This window comes from Melospiza melodia, chromosome 9, assembly GCF_035770615.1.
Source record: "Melospiza melodia melodia isolate bMelMel2 chromosome 9, bMelMel2.pri, whole genome shotgun sequence".
Lineage (NCBI taxonomy): Eukaryota > Metazoa > Chordata > Aves > Passeriformes > Passerellidae > Melospiza > Melospiza melodia.
The window spans coordinates 7,239,130-7,258,920 of record NC_086202.1 but is presented as its reverse complement, the minus strand read 5'-3'; the positions used below and the strand labels follow the sequence as shown (position 1 = coordinate 7,258,920).

General features: G+C 39.4%; 1 protein-coding gene across 1 annotated transcript in view; it reads right to left on the bottom strand.

Annotated features, from left to right (window-relative positions):
* Positions 1–19,791, bottom strand: part of GFRA1 (GDNF family receptor alpha 1) — a 139,445-nt gene that overhangs the window by 24,059 nt on the left and 95,595 nt on the right. The window contains 3 exon segments of the mRNA XM_063163137.1: positions 6,506–6,684; positions 9,759–9,893; positions 15,592–15,701. Of these exon segments, the coding sequence (XP_063019207.1) occupies positions 6,506–6,684; positions 9,759–9,893; positions 15,592–15,701 (424 nt within the window).

The following is a 19,791-nucleotide window of genomic DNA, read 5'->3' as shown; positions in this document are numbered from 1 at the left end:
ATGCTCTTCAGCAGTATACATGCACAATATTTTGGTCTCATGAAAAGCATGCTAATCAGAAACCCACAGTTTAAACTGTAATTCTAATATGCAACATAAACCATGTCACTGTCTTTCAGGAAGAGTTTATTACATCCAACTTCAAGCATTAAAAATCAGAGTATTGATCATTAAATATAAGGTCCAGTCTTACAGAGAGATCTCCATGCCAAAGAGACTGAGTGTTAAGCACTGGTGATAACAACAGAGATGTGATTACTTTCCTGTTGTAAAGCTTTAGCCTTTATTTCACTCCACAAATCATAACTGATCTTGTAAGGGGGCCTGATGTTCAACTCAGAAGTTCAACCATGCCGGGTAAATGAGAACAATTTTTTCCTGACTACTGATGGCTGATGTCTCACAGCAGCACTGATGTGTCTGAGCTGTTGGGTTGGATCCTTGGCCACATCCCCTCACTGCTCCTCTCTGCTCAAAAGGGAGGCAAAGGACTCCCCTGCACTTAGACATTCATCAGCTGTATGAAGCACATCTTTAACTTCAGCAGGATTTCAGCAAACTTGAAAACAACCTATCTTGTGTGGTCCTGCAATTCTTTGGCAAAGAGGGTGAAAAGCTCAGTCTTGCTCTGAGTGGGAGCACCCACACGACCATACCATGAACACACAACCATGTGCATGCACATTTGTCACTGTCATATTTTCTGAAAAATTTCTTTGCCCAGGATTTTGCTCCTGGGAAGCTGCGAAGCCTCAGAGAAAAATGAAAACAATAATTATCTGATTTGCTTCTCCTGTGTTTTGCTACTTTGGAATGTGTTTGGACATTGTTTACCAATGGGTGATTTTGTTTCATTGGTTTCTGCTGTGAATTGTTTTTACTTAATGACCAATCAATGCCAAGCTGCGTCAAGGCTTTGGAAAGAGTAATGAGTTTTCTTTAGTATCTTTCTAGCCTTCTGTCTGTATCCTTTTTGTATTCTTTAGTATAGTTTAGTTTAGTATTCTTTACTATAATATAGATCATAAAATAATAAATTAGCCTTCTAAGAGCATGGAGTCAGATGCATCACTCCTTCCTGCCATGGGGCACCCCACAAACACAACACACATTCCCTGCAAACCAGCCTGTGGCACTGGGATCCACGGCAAGGCAGCTGGGCTGGGGCTGCTTTCCTGCCAGGAAACACCAGGATTTCCACACAGACTGAAAACCCCAACGTGTCTCCACAATGTTCCCCTCACCTCCTCTGGATCTGGCAAGAGTCATGCAGTAAACGACCACAGTCTCAGGGAATTGTACATCCACACTTTCTGAGCACCCACTCCAGCATGGTGCTGAAGAAAACAAGGATTAACCTCCCTGAAACCAATGAAATCAATGGACAAAGCAGTATCTGTTGTGGCAAAACAGAACTTCATTTAGTGCTCCCTGAATTAGAAGTGTAAGATTAAAGATGAAACTTTAAGTTAGCCCTGGCTGTCAGATCTTAATCTGTATACACAAAGCACTCAAGACTTCTTTAGGTACAAGGGACTTGCCACTAAAGCAAATTAAAGACATTGCTTTTTTTACAGAAAAGCTGCCAATAAGTGTTCTCTAAATCACTCTTACCAGCAGGCTGACCCCATTATGTCAGCTAATCCTGGAAATACTGGAGGTAGATTTAAATCTTTTCATAGAAAACATTAGGTCTTTTTTTTTTTTTCTTATTTCTTTTGGTTCTGGCACAGCACTGGGAGTTTTATATTGTTGTCCATCTTTTGCCCCAGACTGTGTCTTTCTGTGTAGTTGGCATGCCCAGAGGAAGAGGTCCAAGCAGGACGTTCCCAAGGGATGGAGCAGGCAGGGCATTTGGAAAAATCGGCGCTTGAGTATCACAAAAAGTTCACAGGTTGTGTGAGGGATGGGGGAAAGAGGGTGCCAGGTGTATGGGTGAGTTAACAGTGGTGCTCAGGGGATAACAAGCTTTGTCTCCACCCCAGTGCTCCATCTCAGCAGCTGTGCCATTCCCTCACCCACACACTGCCTGTGCTTCCAGCTCATGCTCACCCACCACCCAATTACCAGCCCCTGGAGATCCACACCTGCTGTGTCCTGATCCTCAGAATGCTGCACTGGAGCTTTTAACCCTCTCCAAACATCTACACAATGCTTTGAATAATGGCATTTAGCACCTGGGAAGCAACATTGAGCAGTTAGAGAGGGTACTTAACCCACCAGATGAGCAGCTCCCTGCACAGTGCTGCAGGTCTGCACAGACAGATCTACAGGGCAAAAGCAGAGTCATTTTCAGTCTCAGTCACACTCAATTCCTGCTCTCCTCAGAGCAATGTGAGCCTTCTCTCCTGTTTTTGTCCTAGGATTCACCATTAGAAGTATTTTTTTTTTAATCACAAGTAGTACACACAAATTTGTGGAAGAGCAGCTTGCTTTATGGCCCACATCTGCTAAAAACACCCACTAATCTTGCATGCCAATAGAAAGAATTGATATATTTAAGTATCCAGATTTCTCTTTCCCAATGTTCCTCACAAGATGTTTGATATTTTCAATTTCTATCTCATAGTTTTTAAATTTTGCTGCTGAGAGCACAACAACATCTACATACTGGACTTGTCTTCAGTCCAAAGGGTCATGGATCTCAATTACATCTCCCCGTTGCTACATGCTTCAAAAGCACAAAAATCTTAATTTCTCTTTGAATGCTGGCTATCCAAAGCAAAAGCAAGACATAATAAATATGAAAAAACAAAGTATAGAGCTAGCTAGCAAGACTTTGATGCATATATTTACTTAAATGTCCTTAAACATCTTGACTTCTACAATTTTTGTCTTTTCCAAAACATCCTTTAAAATATTATAAAAACCCAGTGTGGGAGTCTGAGTTTTTTATTTATCTCTGCAATGACCCCGGAGCAACTGGTCCAGTCTATCACTTGAGGTTCATTTCATTATCATCCTTCAGTGCTACCCATCTCTCCTAAATGGAAAGGCAGCATTTTTTTGAAGAATACATGGTGTGAGTACACATCCAAACTCATTCTTTTGTCCCTTTCAAATAATCCAACACGATGGTTCAGGCAGAGGGGGTAGAACATGAGACTGGAAGACCAGAACCATTTTTTGACTGGCATGCTGAATGCAAGTTATGACTGAAAATGAAAGATTAACATATATGTTAGTTAAATAGAAAACATCAGAGTGAAGCCACCAGGAAAATAAACTATAGGGTTGGCAATTACTTAGTAAAATCTGCCTGTATAAGGAACATGCTGCTGGGATTCATCTTCCTTTTTGTTCACAATACTTTATGTCATTTTTATATGGTGCTGAGGATTCTTTGCAAGATGTCAAGCACTTCAAATATACTTAAATTTAGCATTTCATATAAACCTAGCTACTATTTACTGTGTTTAGCAAATTCTGTTAGAAGTCAGGTTCGTAAAAAGAGTTTAAAGGATTCTTGGATAAATCAAGCATCTTCCTGGCAAAGATAGAATGCTGATTTAATTGAGGGAAAGAAAAAAAAAGAGTATCTCAAACAATCCATGCATATGTAAACATATAGCAAGCAGATATCAGAAATGAACATTTTGCTGTATCAATCTGAAATAAGACAATACCCCATAATAGAATGAATTGCAAATTCTCATAGCAATGGTAAGTTCAAATGAAGAACAACTTCTAAGCAGCATCACTTAAATAAACATTATTTTAAATTCCAAATCTTCAACAGGTTTTTTGAAGTAAATACTGAGTACAGGTAAACAAAATTATCTCATATTTTCTTCAAGCATCCACCACCTTTCAGATTCCCAGGTTTGCTTGTGCAGGGGAACACAGCACAGCAACAAAACCAGCGGTGCACTCCTGCTCCTCACATGACCATTCTGAACAATTCATAGAGAAATGTATCAAAAATTGCTCAGTCAGTGGTGCTCCTGGCAGATTGGGTTAGTGCCCTGTATTCTCCAGCCCCGGGAGGTTGGTATTGCTCATTTCTGTGCCATATTACATTAATCAATCACTTCCTGCGCTTTCTTCCCTTGCTGTATTTCTTTCACTGGCAATTTATACTAATCAATCACTTCCTGCTCTTTCTTCCTTGGCTGTATTTTTTAACCCACTAACTAGAATATGCAGCCCTGTTGCATCTCAATGACCAGTTCCTTAGCCCTCCTCTGCCATTGTCGTTTTGTGCTGAGACTGGTGCTTGTAATTTGACTTTTCACAGCGTTCAGGCTATACTGCCTTTTAGAAACCTTTCAGCTCAGCTGCTAAGCACATAAAAAAGCTTTTGGCTGCACTAGTTCATGTTTTGAAAACACTACAAAGGCATATTTTCATGGGAGGAGAGACTTGGAATGAATACCCTTCTCCAAGTGCAATATGAATACCAGTTCTTTTATAAAATTTGCATTAGGGTTTAAGTCTCACATGCAAAGTGGCACCATACTGTCCAAAAAACATAGGTTTCTTTTTAAAAAAATTGTGGGCTTGTTTTGGCTCTGTTTTTAAGTTACTTTTTGAAAAATGCATTAAAATATTAGAGCTTTATTCTTTGTGTTTCAGTTCTGACAGAAGGAAGTGGTAGGCATAGAATATTGTGCTTCACAGGAATAAAACTGCTTGGTTCACATAACTTCAGTGACATTTTAGTGCAGACTTTATCTACAGTTTCTACCAAACACCCGAGATCATTTATTTAAAGGAACCTTATTTCCCTACCAACCTTTATTTCTTGTGCCAAGTACTTTGGCGGGGGGGTACCCTTGAAGTTATTGCACAGCTTTAAACCAGAGCTGATAAACTCATGTGGGATGTCACTTCAAAATGCCACAGTAACAGGAGGAAGGACAGGGAAGAATTTAAGTAATTTTCAAAACACAAGAACATCTATTCAGGCCTAAGGAACATTTGCAAATTCAAGTGAATCCAATGGGATTTGTGATCACTTGCCATTTCTTCAGTTCTTTATTTATTATGTGTACTTTGGTAGCATCTGGAGGCCTGACTCTACAGGGGGCTGTACAAACACTGAAGGAAAATGTGATCTCTCCCATAACACAACTTTTTAATATAACATGAAGTGACTCAATATCCCATCAAGGTCCTGTTCTAAATGCAAGATATTCCAAGTTTCAGGTTTAAAAGACTGTTTCTTTCAGCATATCCTATTTGTTTAAATGACTATTGCAAATAGCAATATATGCCTCCAACTGTCTCTTTTATCAATAACTTACAAAGCTTAAATAATAATGAATGCATCGATGCGAAAAAAAGAATTAAAACAGAAGGGCCTAAACTCAGCACCCTCTATCATTAACCCCCTGTACTTTGTGACTCTGAAATGTCCCTCATGTTGATACAGATACAATTTTCCAATGCAAAATAGATGCAGGAACTGGAAAAGGATGAAGGAGAGAGAGCGGTGCAGGAAAAAATTAAGAAGCAAAACATACTTCTCAGAAGTAAAATATTTCTGGTTCAGTGGACATGGAACTATTTAATATTAGGAAAACAAAGTGGTTTTTTTTATAGGAAGTGAAAAATCAATGCTTTAACAGTGAAATCCAGAGACACAGAAAAAATTATCTTAATACCAGCTGAGACCTTAAAGCTTGGACACTTATATTTGTGTCACATAGCAATTTTCCTTCTGTAAAGACAAAAATAAACAGGACAAGCTGATCTATCCCTGCTTGACCTAATTTTGTATTTAAACCACCAGAAATTTTTACAGCCCGATTCCAATCCGGTCTAAGGATGTTTTCATTTTACATTTCCTACTGACTTCTTCCTGCCTTGATTCTGCTTGTCTTCTCCTGCCCAAGTCCTTCAGTCTTTCAAAGAGCTGCAAAAACTGTCTTCAGCAAGTGGTGAGCCTCTAAATCCAGGATCAATGATCCACTATCAATAGCCTAATTTAAGTGTCAAAGAAAGTCACTGCAGCCATTGCCCAAAATCACATCATGACCTCAACCTCAGTTCAGCAGAGTGCCAGATTCAAAAGTTTATCTTTGTCCAGCTTCTTCAACGCGTAGGCTGCAGCACCATATGTTCTATAATATCCAGACCTACTCAGCCAAAAAACCTTCTTGAGTTTAATACCAATAACATAAGAAAGAAGGCAGCAGGACATGCTAGCTCACATTAAGGGTTCTCTCTGAATTAGGAGTACTCAAGGGATTAATTTAATCTGACACATGCTGGCAGGATTTGGAGAGTGCCACATTCATATTCAAACCTGTGATAAGAAATTAAATACCATCCCCTGTTTCTGAGACAGAGAGGCAATAAAGTCCACTTTGAGACATGCAAGTTCCTGATTTAAAATAAGAGTGTCTGACAGCTCACAACATATGCAGCTTGCAGCTACACCATGGGAATAAACAGATATTCCAGTTTAGGCAGGCATCTAGTTAGGCAGTGTGAGACTCCTCGACAGGTGCCTATGAAAAACTTTCATTTATGCACAACAAGAAGTACAAAACCCTCTTACCTGCAGGTTTGCACATGCTGGTGAATCATTGTGGGAGGGTATTTCGTTGTTGGTGGTCTCTGACCCTGTGTTTCTCAGTCTGGAAGCTGTCGTGGTTGTGGCTGTAGTGGTCTGTACTGGTAAGATTGGCTGCCAGACATTCACATCAGTGCCATTGCCAAAGGCCTGAATTGCATTTTCTGTGAAAATAAATTACAGGCAATTTTCTATTTCTAGAAAAAAAAAAAAAAAAAAAAAAAGGCAAAAGGCAGAACTGAGTTGTTTTTTATTGCTGTTATTATTATTATTACATTTTAAATGTGTATTTGTAGAAACTCGATTTTATGCTGAGAAATTTGTCTTATATTTGAACCTATCAGAAACATGAATGGAAAATCTGGGGGGGTCACATAATTATTTGGTGCAGCCTCTTCTTTGTAATGTTTCCAGTAATTCTTGACAGAAGTTTTAAGATTTACCATAATCATATTTGTTACCATTCCAAAGACTCAAAAATTTACTTTCAACATTTAAAATACAGTTTGAATGTCATGTCCTAATTCAGGCAAGTGAAGCTACAGAGCAAACTAAAAACAGAGAACTGGATAAATATTTATTTCTACAGCTTGTTGTAGTAAAACTAATATGCCTATAACTACAAAATAGTTTAACTAAGGCAATCTTTTCCTTACCATTTTCAATCAAAATCTGCATAATTGGGTGAGGAAAACATGGTTAAACTAAAACTTTAGAATATAAAAGTTAAAAAGCTTATCACAGTTTCACAGGATTAAAGAGTGTGTTTATAGCAAGAGTAAATTGGTTGGAGTTTTTTTTTATAAACAAATAGAAAAACAGTTCTTAATCAGGTCTTTGGGGATTCAACAAGGATTTGGGGATTTCTTATTTCAAATTCTTTGTACAAGAAATCAAACAATTTCACTGGGGACTAATATGTGGAAGTTATTAACACTTCTTCTCAGTGCCATTCCTTGCCTTATAAAATAATTTACATGTAATTTTCTTCTGAAAAAGATGTATTTTATTCTGATATTAGTTCTCAGAACTTCAAGATGCAAAGAGAAGAACTTGTAAAAAGCACCAGAATGAGCTGCATTAATGGAGACAAAGTGGGAAGAGGGATATGATAAGTTTTCTTGTGTTTCCATGAATAAGGCAATAGAAAAAGCAGTATTCCCTAAAATCACAGTAACTCTTTGTTTCCACTGTTGCAAGAATGGCCACAGAAATACCTGCAAGCTTTCCAGTTTTCAAAGTAACAAGTGGCCTTTACAATTAGTCTTCAGTTATTTCATACAATCATACTTGATGATCCTTATGACTCTCTTCCAACTTGAAATATTTTATGATTCTATGACAGAATCACAGAATTGTTTGGGTTTAAGGAACCTTTCAAGGTCTTCTAGTCCAGCCCCACTGCAATGAGCAGCTTCAACTAGATCATTGTTGTAAATGCTCCAAATAACAGGTTTGTTTTCCATTTTCAAGGGGAAATATATTGAAAAACAGACTAGCAAGAAATTCCTAGTTTCTTCCTACTGTGGAAAAAGAAGTTATTGCGTTGTATAAAAGAAGTGGGAAGGATTTTAATGACATATTCTCCAGGCAGTGGAAGGCTCACTAATGAAAATAAGAATTTTTAAAAATTTCTATTCTATGTGAAAGGCAAAACTTTGTAGAAAATCCAGAAACACCTTTAATTTCTCCCTGAAGAAGACATTACCTTGCAGCTAGGATGACATAATTTGTCTCCCAGTAACCTCCAATGTCTTTGATTTGTCTTCATTAAAGCTTTTGTACTGATGGCAAAAAAAAGGACAAGGAATCGCTCTGTCTTTATGTTCCAAAAGGAACCTGCAACACTCTAGAAATTAATGCATTCACAAATGAATAAAATCTGAGCTGCTGCAATAGATATAAATGGCAACTGCCATTAGGCCTGAAGGTCTGATGGCATATTGTTAAATTTTACCCCTCATAAAGTTTGAACTCTTTTCTCTTTTTCTTTTGTTAAATGAACTTGAGTAATTGATTCATTCTTCCGAAGCTTAATAAATAGTGTATCCCAGAGCAACTCAGGTTTCTATGCACAGAGCTCCCTGTGCCTTCACTGCAATTCTCCTCTTGAGAAGCTACCAGTGGGAATTTTCAGTCCCTCAAGTAAAATACTGAGCCCTGCCCCAGCATCAGCTCAAGTCTGTAGGGCTGGATGGGTCACTCTGGACCACTGAGATCATTTACTGTGTTGGAGAGGAGCAATAATATCTGCTTCTTTGCATAAGCTGATGAACTATGACTTTTAAAACTACTTTCGCCCTCAAAACTCCTTCTGGAAGCCTATTTCTTAACTTTGGCCTGATGGTTAAATTTTTCCCATTTCAAGCCTAAATATGTATGGCCAATATCTCCCTTTTTGATCTTATGCCAACATTGTCCTGCAGGTGAAGTAATCCCTTCTCCTCCTTGGGTTTGCCCTGCTAATGCAATTTCAGAGGACAATCATGTATCCTTTCAAGTTCTGTTCTGCTAGGCTAGGGAAGCCAAGCTCTTTTGGTCTCCTCATTTATCTGAAATTAAAACTCTGATGCACACTCCACATCATCCAATTATGCTGCTCCAGGCAGACAGGAAATTTGAAAAGAGAACCTGCCAAAATTGACTCCACTGAGCCATTCTGAAATTTATAACAGTCCCTAATTTGGAAGTGAATCCGACAGAAAAAAAAAAAAAATCAATAATTTAACAAAATCTTTACAATAGTTTCTATCCAGGCTTGTGTTAAAACCAGGCATCTGAGATCCAATATCCTAAAAAAAATGAAGTTGGCTGTAAATTGCAAGTACAATCCAATTTATACTTACTCACGGCAAATCCTTCATATCCTAAACTACAAGTCTTTTTTATATGAAGTTATTAAATTATACAGAAACTCCTCAGGTGCTGCAATTCCATAGTAAAGATGCTGCCTGACTGTTAGGCTCCAAATATGACCTGTGATGTAAACATATTTCAATATCATACAACTTGGGGTTTTGGTATTATTTTTCCAAGATCTCCTCATGTTTGAAATCATGGCCACAAACCACAGCATCAGGCATATTTGCTCATTCTTTTAATTTTTACACCTACAACAAAACCCCGCTCGACAAAGTGCAAAGTGACGGCCTCGATGCGTCGTAACACGCTTAAGCAGCAAAGGAATTCCAGAAAACACTCTGCAAACACACTGAAAGACACCTAATTTTGTACTCACTAAGGCATGTGTTGTCCTGGAAGAAATTGAGAAATTTCTTGCACTCCTCCTCGTCGTTGCCGCTGTTGCTGCAGTCGCACCACGGGGCCACGCTGAGGCTGCTGGAGTCAATGTAGTTCGGGGTCATGACGGTGCCTGGCACAGAGTGAAGCACAGCACTGTCAGCAACCTCTGCACTGGGTCAGGGTACCAGCTGTGGGTTTCTCTGGGTCTGGACTGAAGGCACTTGAGAGGGTAGTTCATGTTCAGACTCAAATGTTTATTATTTGTTATCAGTAAAACAGTCTCACTACTGTGAGTTAGCAGCTTTTCTTTAGAAGGCACAAAATGGCCAACAATCTCTTGTTACAAGGTCTTTTAAGACTAAACTATCCAATTAAGAACTGACACCTAGATTATTTTCCCTTTTAACCCAATAATTGATCCCACAGAGCTGAGATGGGGACTTTTCTGCCCAATTACAGAGTGCCACCCAAACCCATGAAGAAGGAAGGAGCACGAAGAAGAAACCCAGGACAACACCCTGTGCCCTTCATCTCCCTTCCATCCACAACATACTAAAAATCCCAAAACCTAAATTCCTCACCAAGTGATACACCTACACTGCTCCCTATAATCTATTGCACACTTTTGTGGATTCTAGTCTATCTTGCTAGGAAATTTTCTCCATGAATGGTGGTCAAAGTCAGTGCTCCCCTGGGGGTCAGGGCACCCCAGAGCAGACAGGGAAATATTCCCGCTGCTCTGGGTTTCACAGCACTGGAACATTCCTTCCACCCTAAGATGGCAAACAACCCTTGGGAAGTCATGCATTTGGGGCTGGATTCACCACACAGACCCACAGCAGGGCTCTGACCCACACATTTGACAGCTCCTGGCTCCTCAGCCTCTGACACCCAGCCCTGTGCTGCACTTCACACCCTCTGCTGTTTGACTGCAATCACTTTAGGGGCTGTAACATGATTCACACATTGAAGACACATTTCTTCCCTCCAAAAAGGATTCCCACAGAGAGCTGCATCTGCAGAACTGACAGGTAGAAAACCGTGGCAGAGGGAGGGACGGGCTGGGAGAAGGTGAGCTCCTCTTTGAAAGGCTCTGCTGCCAAATCAAACACATGTGGACTGTCCTTAGAGCTGCACTTAAAAATCTTCTAGGGTTTTCCTTTCTCACCTGTGTTTTTTCTCATTTTAATTCTAACTGCAAATAAATGGCTAAAATGGTACCAGACCTGTGCTTCCTCCTTGACTCTGCAGCCAGACTGGAAAAACACTTTTGAAATGCATGAGTAAGGAGAATGCTGGTGATGCTGAGGGGAGCCCTGGCACATCCTGGAGCAGTGTTAACCCAGGACGCTCATGAGGGACCTGCCAGCAGAGTGGGTTAGGGTGATAACAAAGCAAAAATCAGCATGCATGAAAAGGTACAGCAGATTCTTTGCTGGTAATAAATTATTATTAATCTTGCTGTTTCACTACTTCTTCAGAGAAGTGGTTATTTCCTAAAAATTGTCAGCAACTTTCCAACCACAGGGCCATTCTAACTCTGTTACAAACTCTTGGGTAAATATTCTTCCATTTATATGCCAGTGAAATACAACCAAAAATTAAATTAAATTAAATTAAACCAAAGCAGGCATTTTGTGTCCTGAAAGATGTACAGCAAGCGCTCATCACTCATCTGGGTCAGGGAACCTCTGTATGATGAGCACTTGCTGAAGCCAGTAGTGTCACTGAATGCATTACCCCAGCAGGTCAGATATTTCAAACTGTCCTAAGAATTGAGAAGTTTCAATCTTTATTTTATTTGTCTGACCAAAACAGAAAAATTAAATAAAAAGGGGAAGGTATTCCAGACCTGAACAGCTGCCAGCTGCTTCAGGGAACATGTTCCTCACTGGATAATTTGCAATCCTAGGACAGGTCATATATTGTGAGGAAATGTGATCACATCTCCTCAAAACTGACATCAAAGTAGTCATTAAGAAGATGGAATAGATGAAGGACAAATGTTAGAGACCCAGAGTGTACACGAGGAGAGAAAATTTGGTCCACAGGTCCAGGGTCCAACAGTCTGCAATAACAGACGGGAAAGGGCTATCAAACATAAGCTAAAAAAAGGAACATTAGAAATAGCACAAATCACAGAGTGATGTCTAATAGCCTTTCAGTCACCAGGCAGTGCTGGGAAATGAACAAATCAACATGCAAACTGCCTCATATGTGACATGGGAGACAAAGGACAACAGGCACTAGGGCTGGCCTGGGGAAGGCAGTAATGGATGGATGGATGGGAAAATGAATGTGGTCCCTTTGTGAGATTCACAAAAAGCATCTTTTCTCTCGTTTTGGGATGTTCTTAAATTTGACTACAATCCCATACCTTTGGCTTCCTGCAGCTTTTAACAGATAGTTGCACTAATAATTGCTTGAATCCTACATGAGATTGGTACATGAGTAAACAGCATGGTTCAAAATTCATTAAGTGGAAATAGAGAATTTAGTAAAATAGGCAAATTTAATTTGCATTGTTAATGAAAACTGGACAGTAGATAAATAAGAAGAGGGATTATGTTAAATTAAAATAAAACACATTAAAATGTCTCTCCCTCATCCATGTGGTGGTTCAGAACATTATTTCAGCCTTGCAACATGATCTGAAAAGAAGTGTGAGAAAGAGAAAATCAAGAGGATTTTGCAAATGGAAAGAAAATAGTAGGCTGAAAAAAATTCTAATTAGCAAATGCTTAGTGAAGGGTTGAAAAAACAAAAAGGTACTGAGGAAATTAAAAAGGTCACTGAGGTAAGACTTTCTTATCACAAAGAGGTAACAAGGTAATTAAAATGGGTTAAGACAGGGGTTAAAAGTGTAACAGATACCAAGGTACAATTAGGGTTGATGAATACAGGAAAGACAGGACAAGGAAAGTGTGTACACAGCACACAAACTGTGCATCCAGCAAAAACAGAGTGGCTGAAAGAGCAGCTAGTAGAAAATCAGTCTGTCATTTAAACCTGGGGGCAGATGTGAAGCCAAGCAGATTATATGCTTGCTTTCCTGGGGTGGATTTCCTTTTTTCCCTGTGACGTGTGTGCCTTTCCCTTCCCCCACTCTCCACTAGCTGGCATCTTGGAAATCCTGCTGACGGACACTAAGGGATCAGAGAAACCATGGTCAAACAGGACATGATTGGTTTTCTGAGCTCTAGGTGTCAAACAGCTCTGGGATGTCTCAAAGGTCAGCAGTGAGACCTCCACAATTTAGACAAAAGCAGAGCTGGCCTCCACACAGCCCAGACATTGCCCAAATTAGGGTGAATTAGCAAGGAGATGGATGGTGAGTCCAGGAGAAGGGACAATGGGCTGAAGTTTCTTTGGCCTAAAGCAAGTCCAGCTTATTCACATAAACTCTCATGGAATTCCTGGGAATAACAGGGAACTTGGATGGATTTTGCTCAAGACAAGGGAAAATGTGTCAGAAAGCAAATGCTAAAGCAGATCTTGAAGTTAGCACTTAGAGCAAATCTTAATTCATATGGGAGTGCAGAAGGTTCCAGATGGCTTAGCCAGGCTGTAACCAAAGCACTGACTCAAATGTGGCTAATCACAGTCTCCTTTTACATTGATTATTTTTTATATTTTTCTGATAAATAAAAAAATATATTAACTTATCCCTATACTACAACAAGGAGCCCAAAGCAATGAATTGAGTTTTTCAACTTCCTGTAAAGTGCACACATCTTTAAAATTATATACATAGCACCCTGATGCAAATATTCAAGCAGCTTCTACAGACTATTCTCCATTTTGTTAATAAAGCACCTCATACAAAAGCTGTGACTGGCTCTATTTCCATTTAGAGTCATTAATTTTAGGTGGGATTCCACTAATTTCAGTGAAGTCAACCCTCATTTACATCCCTGTATTTGAGGAAAGATTCACATTCACTGTAACTTCCATAGAGAAGCTTCAGTTTCCTGATCAAACTCTGTGGAGGTGCAATTTTTGCTCCATTTAATGAAATGGCTAAATGAAATAATATTTTATTTTAATGAACAATAGTTTATCTTAATTAAATTGAGATCCTGAAGGTCTGATGGACGAATGGATCTGCAGCATCTTCTTACCCACAGTCTAACTCTTCTTCTTGTGTTCTGTATCTATTACTCAGACATTTGAAAGATTGTACTGCTGATTTCTGCCTTACTCTACTTTCACAGCAGATTCATATCAGAAGCAGGAATTTACTGCTTCAGCACAAAAAACGTTTTGGTAATTTCTTGATTTAGCAGAATTATTACTAAGAAGCAAAAACTCTCATAATACCAGTCAGTTCCTCCTTTGCAAGTCTCCAGGGGGCAGCAGGAAGGAAGAAAAATGTGCATTTTTCCCTTTGAAAAGCAGATCTCCTTTTGATTTGAACTCCTTAGGCCCCCATTCCACATTTCTGATGTGTGATGGCGTTTTGCAGCATGGTCACCCCCAGTAACACAAGAACACCTCACCAAGAGGAACTGGGTCATTTTGGGGATTAAACTGAAAAATGAAACCAACAAAATGGCCAGCAAAACTCTCAGGGTCCAGCAAGAACTTGGCAAGAACTTAGCCAGAAGTATCTGTGAGTAGCAGTTACTCCTTGCCAGCAGCCAGACTTCTTAATCTCATTGACAAGATCACATTTCAAGGCTATTCAATTCTCCGTTTCAGAGTCAAATGACAGTCTGTCATAACTGCTCAGATGTTATAGCCTTTGCATACTGTCTTAATCTCTTCAGTGGTAGAAGAATATCCTTTGAAGCCATCACATCTCATTTTCCCCATTGCCACATGGGCTTACCTCACTTGTTAGCTGCTAGAGTAATAAGAATGGTAACAAGAAGCCACTGAAGATAGCTTTCAGTCATTTTTCAGCAAACCCAACCTATTCTAGAAATATTTTCATTTCGATCTTATCTCCAGAGACATTTATTTAACAGCAGGATCAGCTTCAGGGCCTCAGCTGGCACCCTCATGCCCAACAGAAGGGGATATTGCTGCACTGCAGCAGGTGCAGGCTGCAAGCTTAAAACCATTTTATCTGGTGGCCTTTCAAATTTATTTGTTTCAGAGTTTTGACACTCACTTATTATTTATTGCCCAACTATGATATTTCTACCACACATTCAGCTTCTTGACATGATCTCTTTCTTTCAGGAATCAAATGCTGAGGGTAGCATGTGGAATCTGGCTTCCATAAAGGCATCCTTGTGCTTGCTGACACTCAGGAAGGTGACAACAAACAAAAATAACTACGCTGGGGAGGGAAGAGGATTTCAGATTTGGTCTCAGCTCATCTCACTGACAGGCATCTCTGAAAACACTTAAGAGTGGACAGAAGGGTATCATGGAAAGAATAGCTGCTGGAATTGATAAAAGGCTGGATTGATCTATTGTTTCATATCTCATATTCAGGTACCTTTCTCTGAAGGTGTTTACCCAAACTTGTGATGACAGCTGTAATATCAACCAAGCTGCACTTCCACTTGTTAAATTCCTACTCTTCACTCCTGTCTACATTCAACCCTCTAAATAAGCTTTACCTTTTAAGCTTGCATTTATTTCAAATTCAAGCACCTTTCTCCCCTTACCTTCCATCCTTAATTTTCTTGCCATGTACAAGCTTACCCCAAGAATCTCTGTAAGGCAAAGCAGGGCTGCTCCATGCAGGTGCAGAAACTGGCCTGGTGTCATATCATACATTATTATATTCCAGCTTTTATTTCGCACAGGCCTTCCAAATGCAGTTTGGGGTTTTTTTCTCATGAGCAAGCCCCCACCCTTCCCTGCCCTCTTACCAATGAGCCCCGAGTAAGCGAGCAGGCAGTCAGCATAGTTCTCCTTCAGACAGCCACTAACAGAGCGTGACTCGGGCTGGCAGTTTGTGAAGAAATCTGCAAGGCGAGATCTGCAACGGGAAGAAAAATGTGTATCTTTAAAAGTCAAGCCTGAAGGCATTCTTACCTTTTACACACTCTGTTTTTTGGACAAGGCTTAATATTCTTTAACTTAAATGCATATTGGACACATTTCAGCTATTGAGAGTCTCTTTCTAAGACACATCTCTTTCCAGAATCTGTTTTTGAAGTCAGAACAAAAAAGCGTAACAAAACAGTAAAAAAGGAACAGAACAACAGGGAAATGCCTGCCCTTGACTAAAAGAAATGCTCTGCATTTTCATGCCAAGAAAAAAAGACAAAGACTGATTTTATCATATGAGGAGTCATTTTGCCTGGATCTGAACTCTAACTGGAGTCTTTTATTCAGAGCACAGTTTCTGCTGTTTTACTGATTACACAAAGCTGCATGTTTGTGCTCACGGAGCAAGCAAGGCTCTTCCTGCAGGCCTGGAAGCAGGACCTGCTTTGGTGGAGTTCCACGTTCCCAGAGTGGGCTCACCCTGCCCTGGCCTGGCCTGCAGCAGGCAGGACCAGCTGGCACAGGCCCCTCACGCCCAGAGCCACAGAGATCTGTTTGTTCTTGTAAAACCTGCATTTATCCAAACTCCAGAGTACTGGCTCCAGGGCTGAGGTGAAAGCAAAGTGTGCTCTGCATGGAGTTCTGCTGCTGAGTGGCCACTTTATCCTCACTCACCTCAGCCAGCCCACGGCCAAGGAGGGGAGAGCACTGATCCCATGCAGGAGGTGCTTTAAGACCAGGAGTGAAGCTGTATTATGATCAATTGATCACTACCCTGTTGAAAATTAAAAGGACCAACAGGATCTCTTCTAAATTTGTGGTTTAAAGACCACATAATGCTCCCATTCAGGTCTCTAAAATTTGCAAGGCATTGATGAGGTGGGTCAAGGTCACGCATCCTACAGTCACTCCCCTGCCCATCTTAGCCTTATAATCCTGGAGTAATGACTTTTGTTTATTCACAAAGTTTTATTTATTCTTTCATCTATGAAGAAAAATCACCTCCCTACTTCAATCTTCTCTTCTGTGAAATAGGTATAAAAATGTTCTTTTGCATCTGACAACCCACAGTAATGTCTCAGGATAAGATGCTTAATCTTTGCAAAGCCCTCTCAAAATCAGAATAGTACGATCTGTGAATTTTCATTACTGCTCCAGCATTATGCAGATTTGCAATATAAATGCTCTTTTTCACTTTTGCAGCAACCTCACAAAAGTTAGCAGAAACAAGTGATTTGCAAGTGATTTACTTTATTTGTTTACATGCTCCAGAGACTAATTATCTTTGTTTGCTTTATTGTTTTACCTACCCCAGAATGGGACTGGATACACATCATTAATTGGCCTGAAAGTAACGATGGGCAAACATCAAAAGGTTCAGAGGCTTAGTTTGAGAAAGCATCCTATAAATAAACTCCATGCAACCTATACCTGAATTTATGAGAGCTGTTCTCATGGCCTTATTTTAGTTCCATCTCTCTCTAATTCTACTGACACCAGCAAACCCATGGTTGCCTTCAAGCCACAGTCAACCCTAAGCTTTTCACTCCCTCTCTTGCCTTATTTAACCACTTAACCTTGAGATGGAAATTTGTACCTAGTTGCCTTTATTAGCTTTAAGAAGTCAACCTCTCTAGCAAACATTCATATATACATACATACATATACACACATATATATGTGTGTGTGTGTGTATGTGTGTGTACACACACACACACACACACACACACACACATACATATATTTATATAAACACACACATATATATATATTTCTAAATTTACATGAAATTCCTACTTAGCTGGTGAATAAATACTGTACCTGCCAGGAGACAGGCTGAGAGGAAATGGGTCTCAATATATGAAAAGAGATAAACGGCAGCGCCATGAAGAAAATCTGGGAAAGGAAACCCTCTGTCACTGCAGTGATTCCTCTCCCAGTCAGTAATTAAGATAGTGGCTCAAATCCAGCTTTTGGATCAATTGGGAACAAAGAGAGTTGACAGTTTCCAAGGATTTTTCTAATTCTACTAATACCTGGATGAAGTCAGGTTTAGAACAGAATAGAGCCTATTACATCTATCTAGTATGAAAAACCTCTGCCATGGTAGAAAGGGCAAGCCTTCTGCATAGTAGCTCCTCAGATCTAAATTTCATTATTTATGTGACCACAAATAAATCTTTTTGGCAATGGATTATACAATCGGCATCTTGGTAATCCTGAAAACACTTCTTGCAATCATTTCATCCTTCTTGAATGTCCAGTTCTCCCTTAGGTTATTAGGTGCACTGGTCCAGAGATCATTTAATACATTCCTCTTCTCTAAATGTTTTTAAGGACTGATAACCATGGAATAAACCCAGTCATTTACTACTTAGCCTGCCTAAAGAACTTATTTGTTGAATACCCAAAAGGAGGCTAAAGACAGCTCTGCTGATCTCTTTTGCATACACCTTGATTTCCATGTGAATTTCTGAAGAACTTTTGTGGTCATAAAAAGTAATGATGTGACAACATTGCACATTTAAGTTTTCATAAGTGAAACACAGTTCAGAGCATTGCTGGACATTCTCACACAACCCTTCCCTAGCCAGTCATCCAAACTTCACACAACCCAAGCTCTCACCCTCTCCTGGGCTGTTAACTACACCTAATACTTATGAGGATTCATTTGCACTGGAGATGAATTTAAGGCCAGAAATAAAAGCAGAGACCTCCATCTGCCATAAAATACTGCAATACTTTCAGTGAAGATCTGCTGATTAACACCCACTGAAGATCTACCCCCAAACACTTCCAGCAGACTGGCAGTGATGGAAGTGTGCCCATCAGTGAGCACCAAAACAGTGGTACTGCTATTTATCCAGAGAGAAAGACAAATTAGCCTAATGAGAACCATTAATCCTAAAGGATTGCACATGAATATTAAGAAGTGTTTGGGTAAAAGAGACAATTCTTTTACGGATGCAGAACCAGAGCAATCTGATAATAGCAGTCCTATCAAAAAATAAGCACTGTGTTGAATTAGTGCTCCTTCAGCAGGAGACAACCTGTAGGTGGCAACTTCAGAGCTCCTAACCTATGACTGAGCAGTTTTGTTACCCAGAGAACAAACAGAATTTGCCACATGTACCTTCAAATGTGCACAGTTTTACATGTGTGGTGTACACAGATGTATCTGTCACTGCTGGAGAGAGACAGTTTTATATTGTTCATACCATGTAACAGGACCACATCTAAAAGGAACTATTAATTTATTTTTCTGACACAAAATCCTCATTGTGTACAGCCACATCTATTATGTGATCTCTTTTCTTTGCATAAATAAATGGTACTGCTCAGAAATCTTCCTCCCAGGAAGAGGAAAAAACAAAACAACAACAAAAAGTCATCTCTTTGTAGGGCAAAAACCCCACAAATTAAATTAGTCTTATCTTACCCCTGGAAAACCTGAAGATGTTCTGGGAAGCTTATTTTAAATATTTTGTATACCACTAGCTGGAAAAGTAAGAATAATCCCATCAGCAAATTCAAAGAAAATCTGCTCAAACAACAAACAGCCTTTCTGAAAAGAAGAGAAAAAATCCCAAACCTGCTATTCTCTAATGCTTTGTATTAGAACCAGTAAAATAATTTGTAACAGTTAAAAATACAAAGGAAGCAAAGTTAATTTGCTCTCCTTATGATAGTGGCTCTTCAAATACTCAGTTGGATAATTCAAAACTTTCACATTTGCTTACAAATAAGCTTTTTTAATAGCACTATTGTATTGAATCTGCATATAATTTTTGAAGCAATTTAGTTTTATATTAGCAAAACCCGTTGCATAGGCAACATTGATTAAGTTTTCACTACTTTTTGTTCTCAAGGTTCTGCAAAAGTTCTTTGATGTCCTGAAGTTATCTTTGATATTTATCAGTTCTCCCTCTTTAAGGTTGGTCAATTCTGCTTTAGCATTGGTGCAATATTTAAGAGTATGATAAGAACTGTGAAGTTGCAGAAAGTTTTTAAAATTTTTAGTTTGGATCTGGTGCAAATTAATGACCTACCAGAAAGCAACACTCTGAACCAGATTCCTC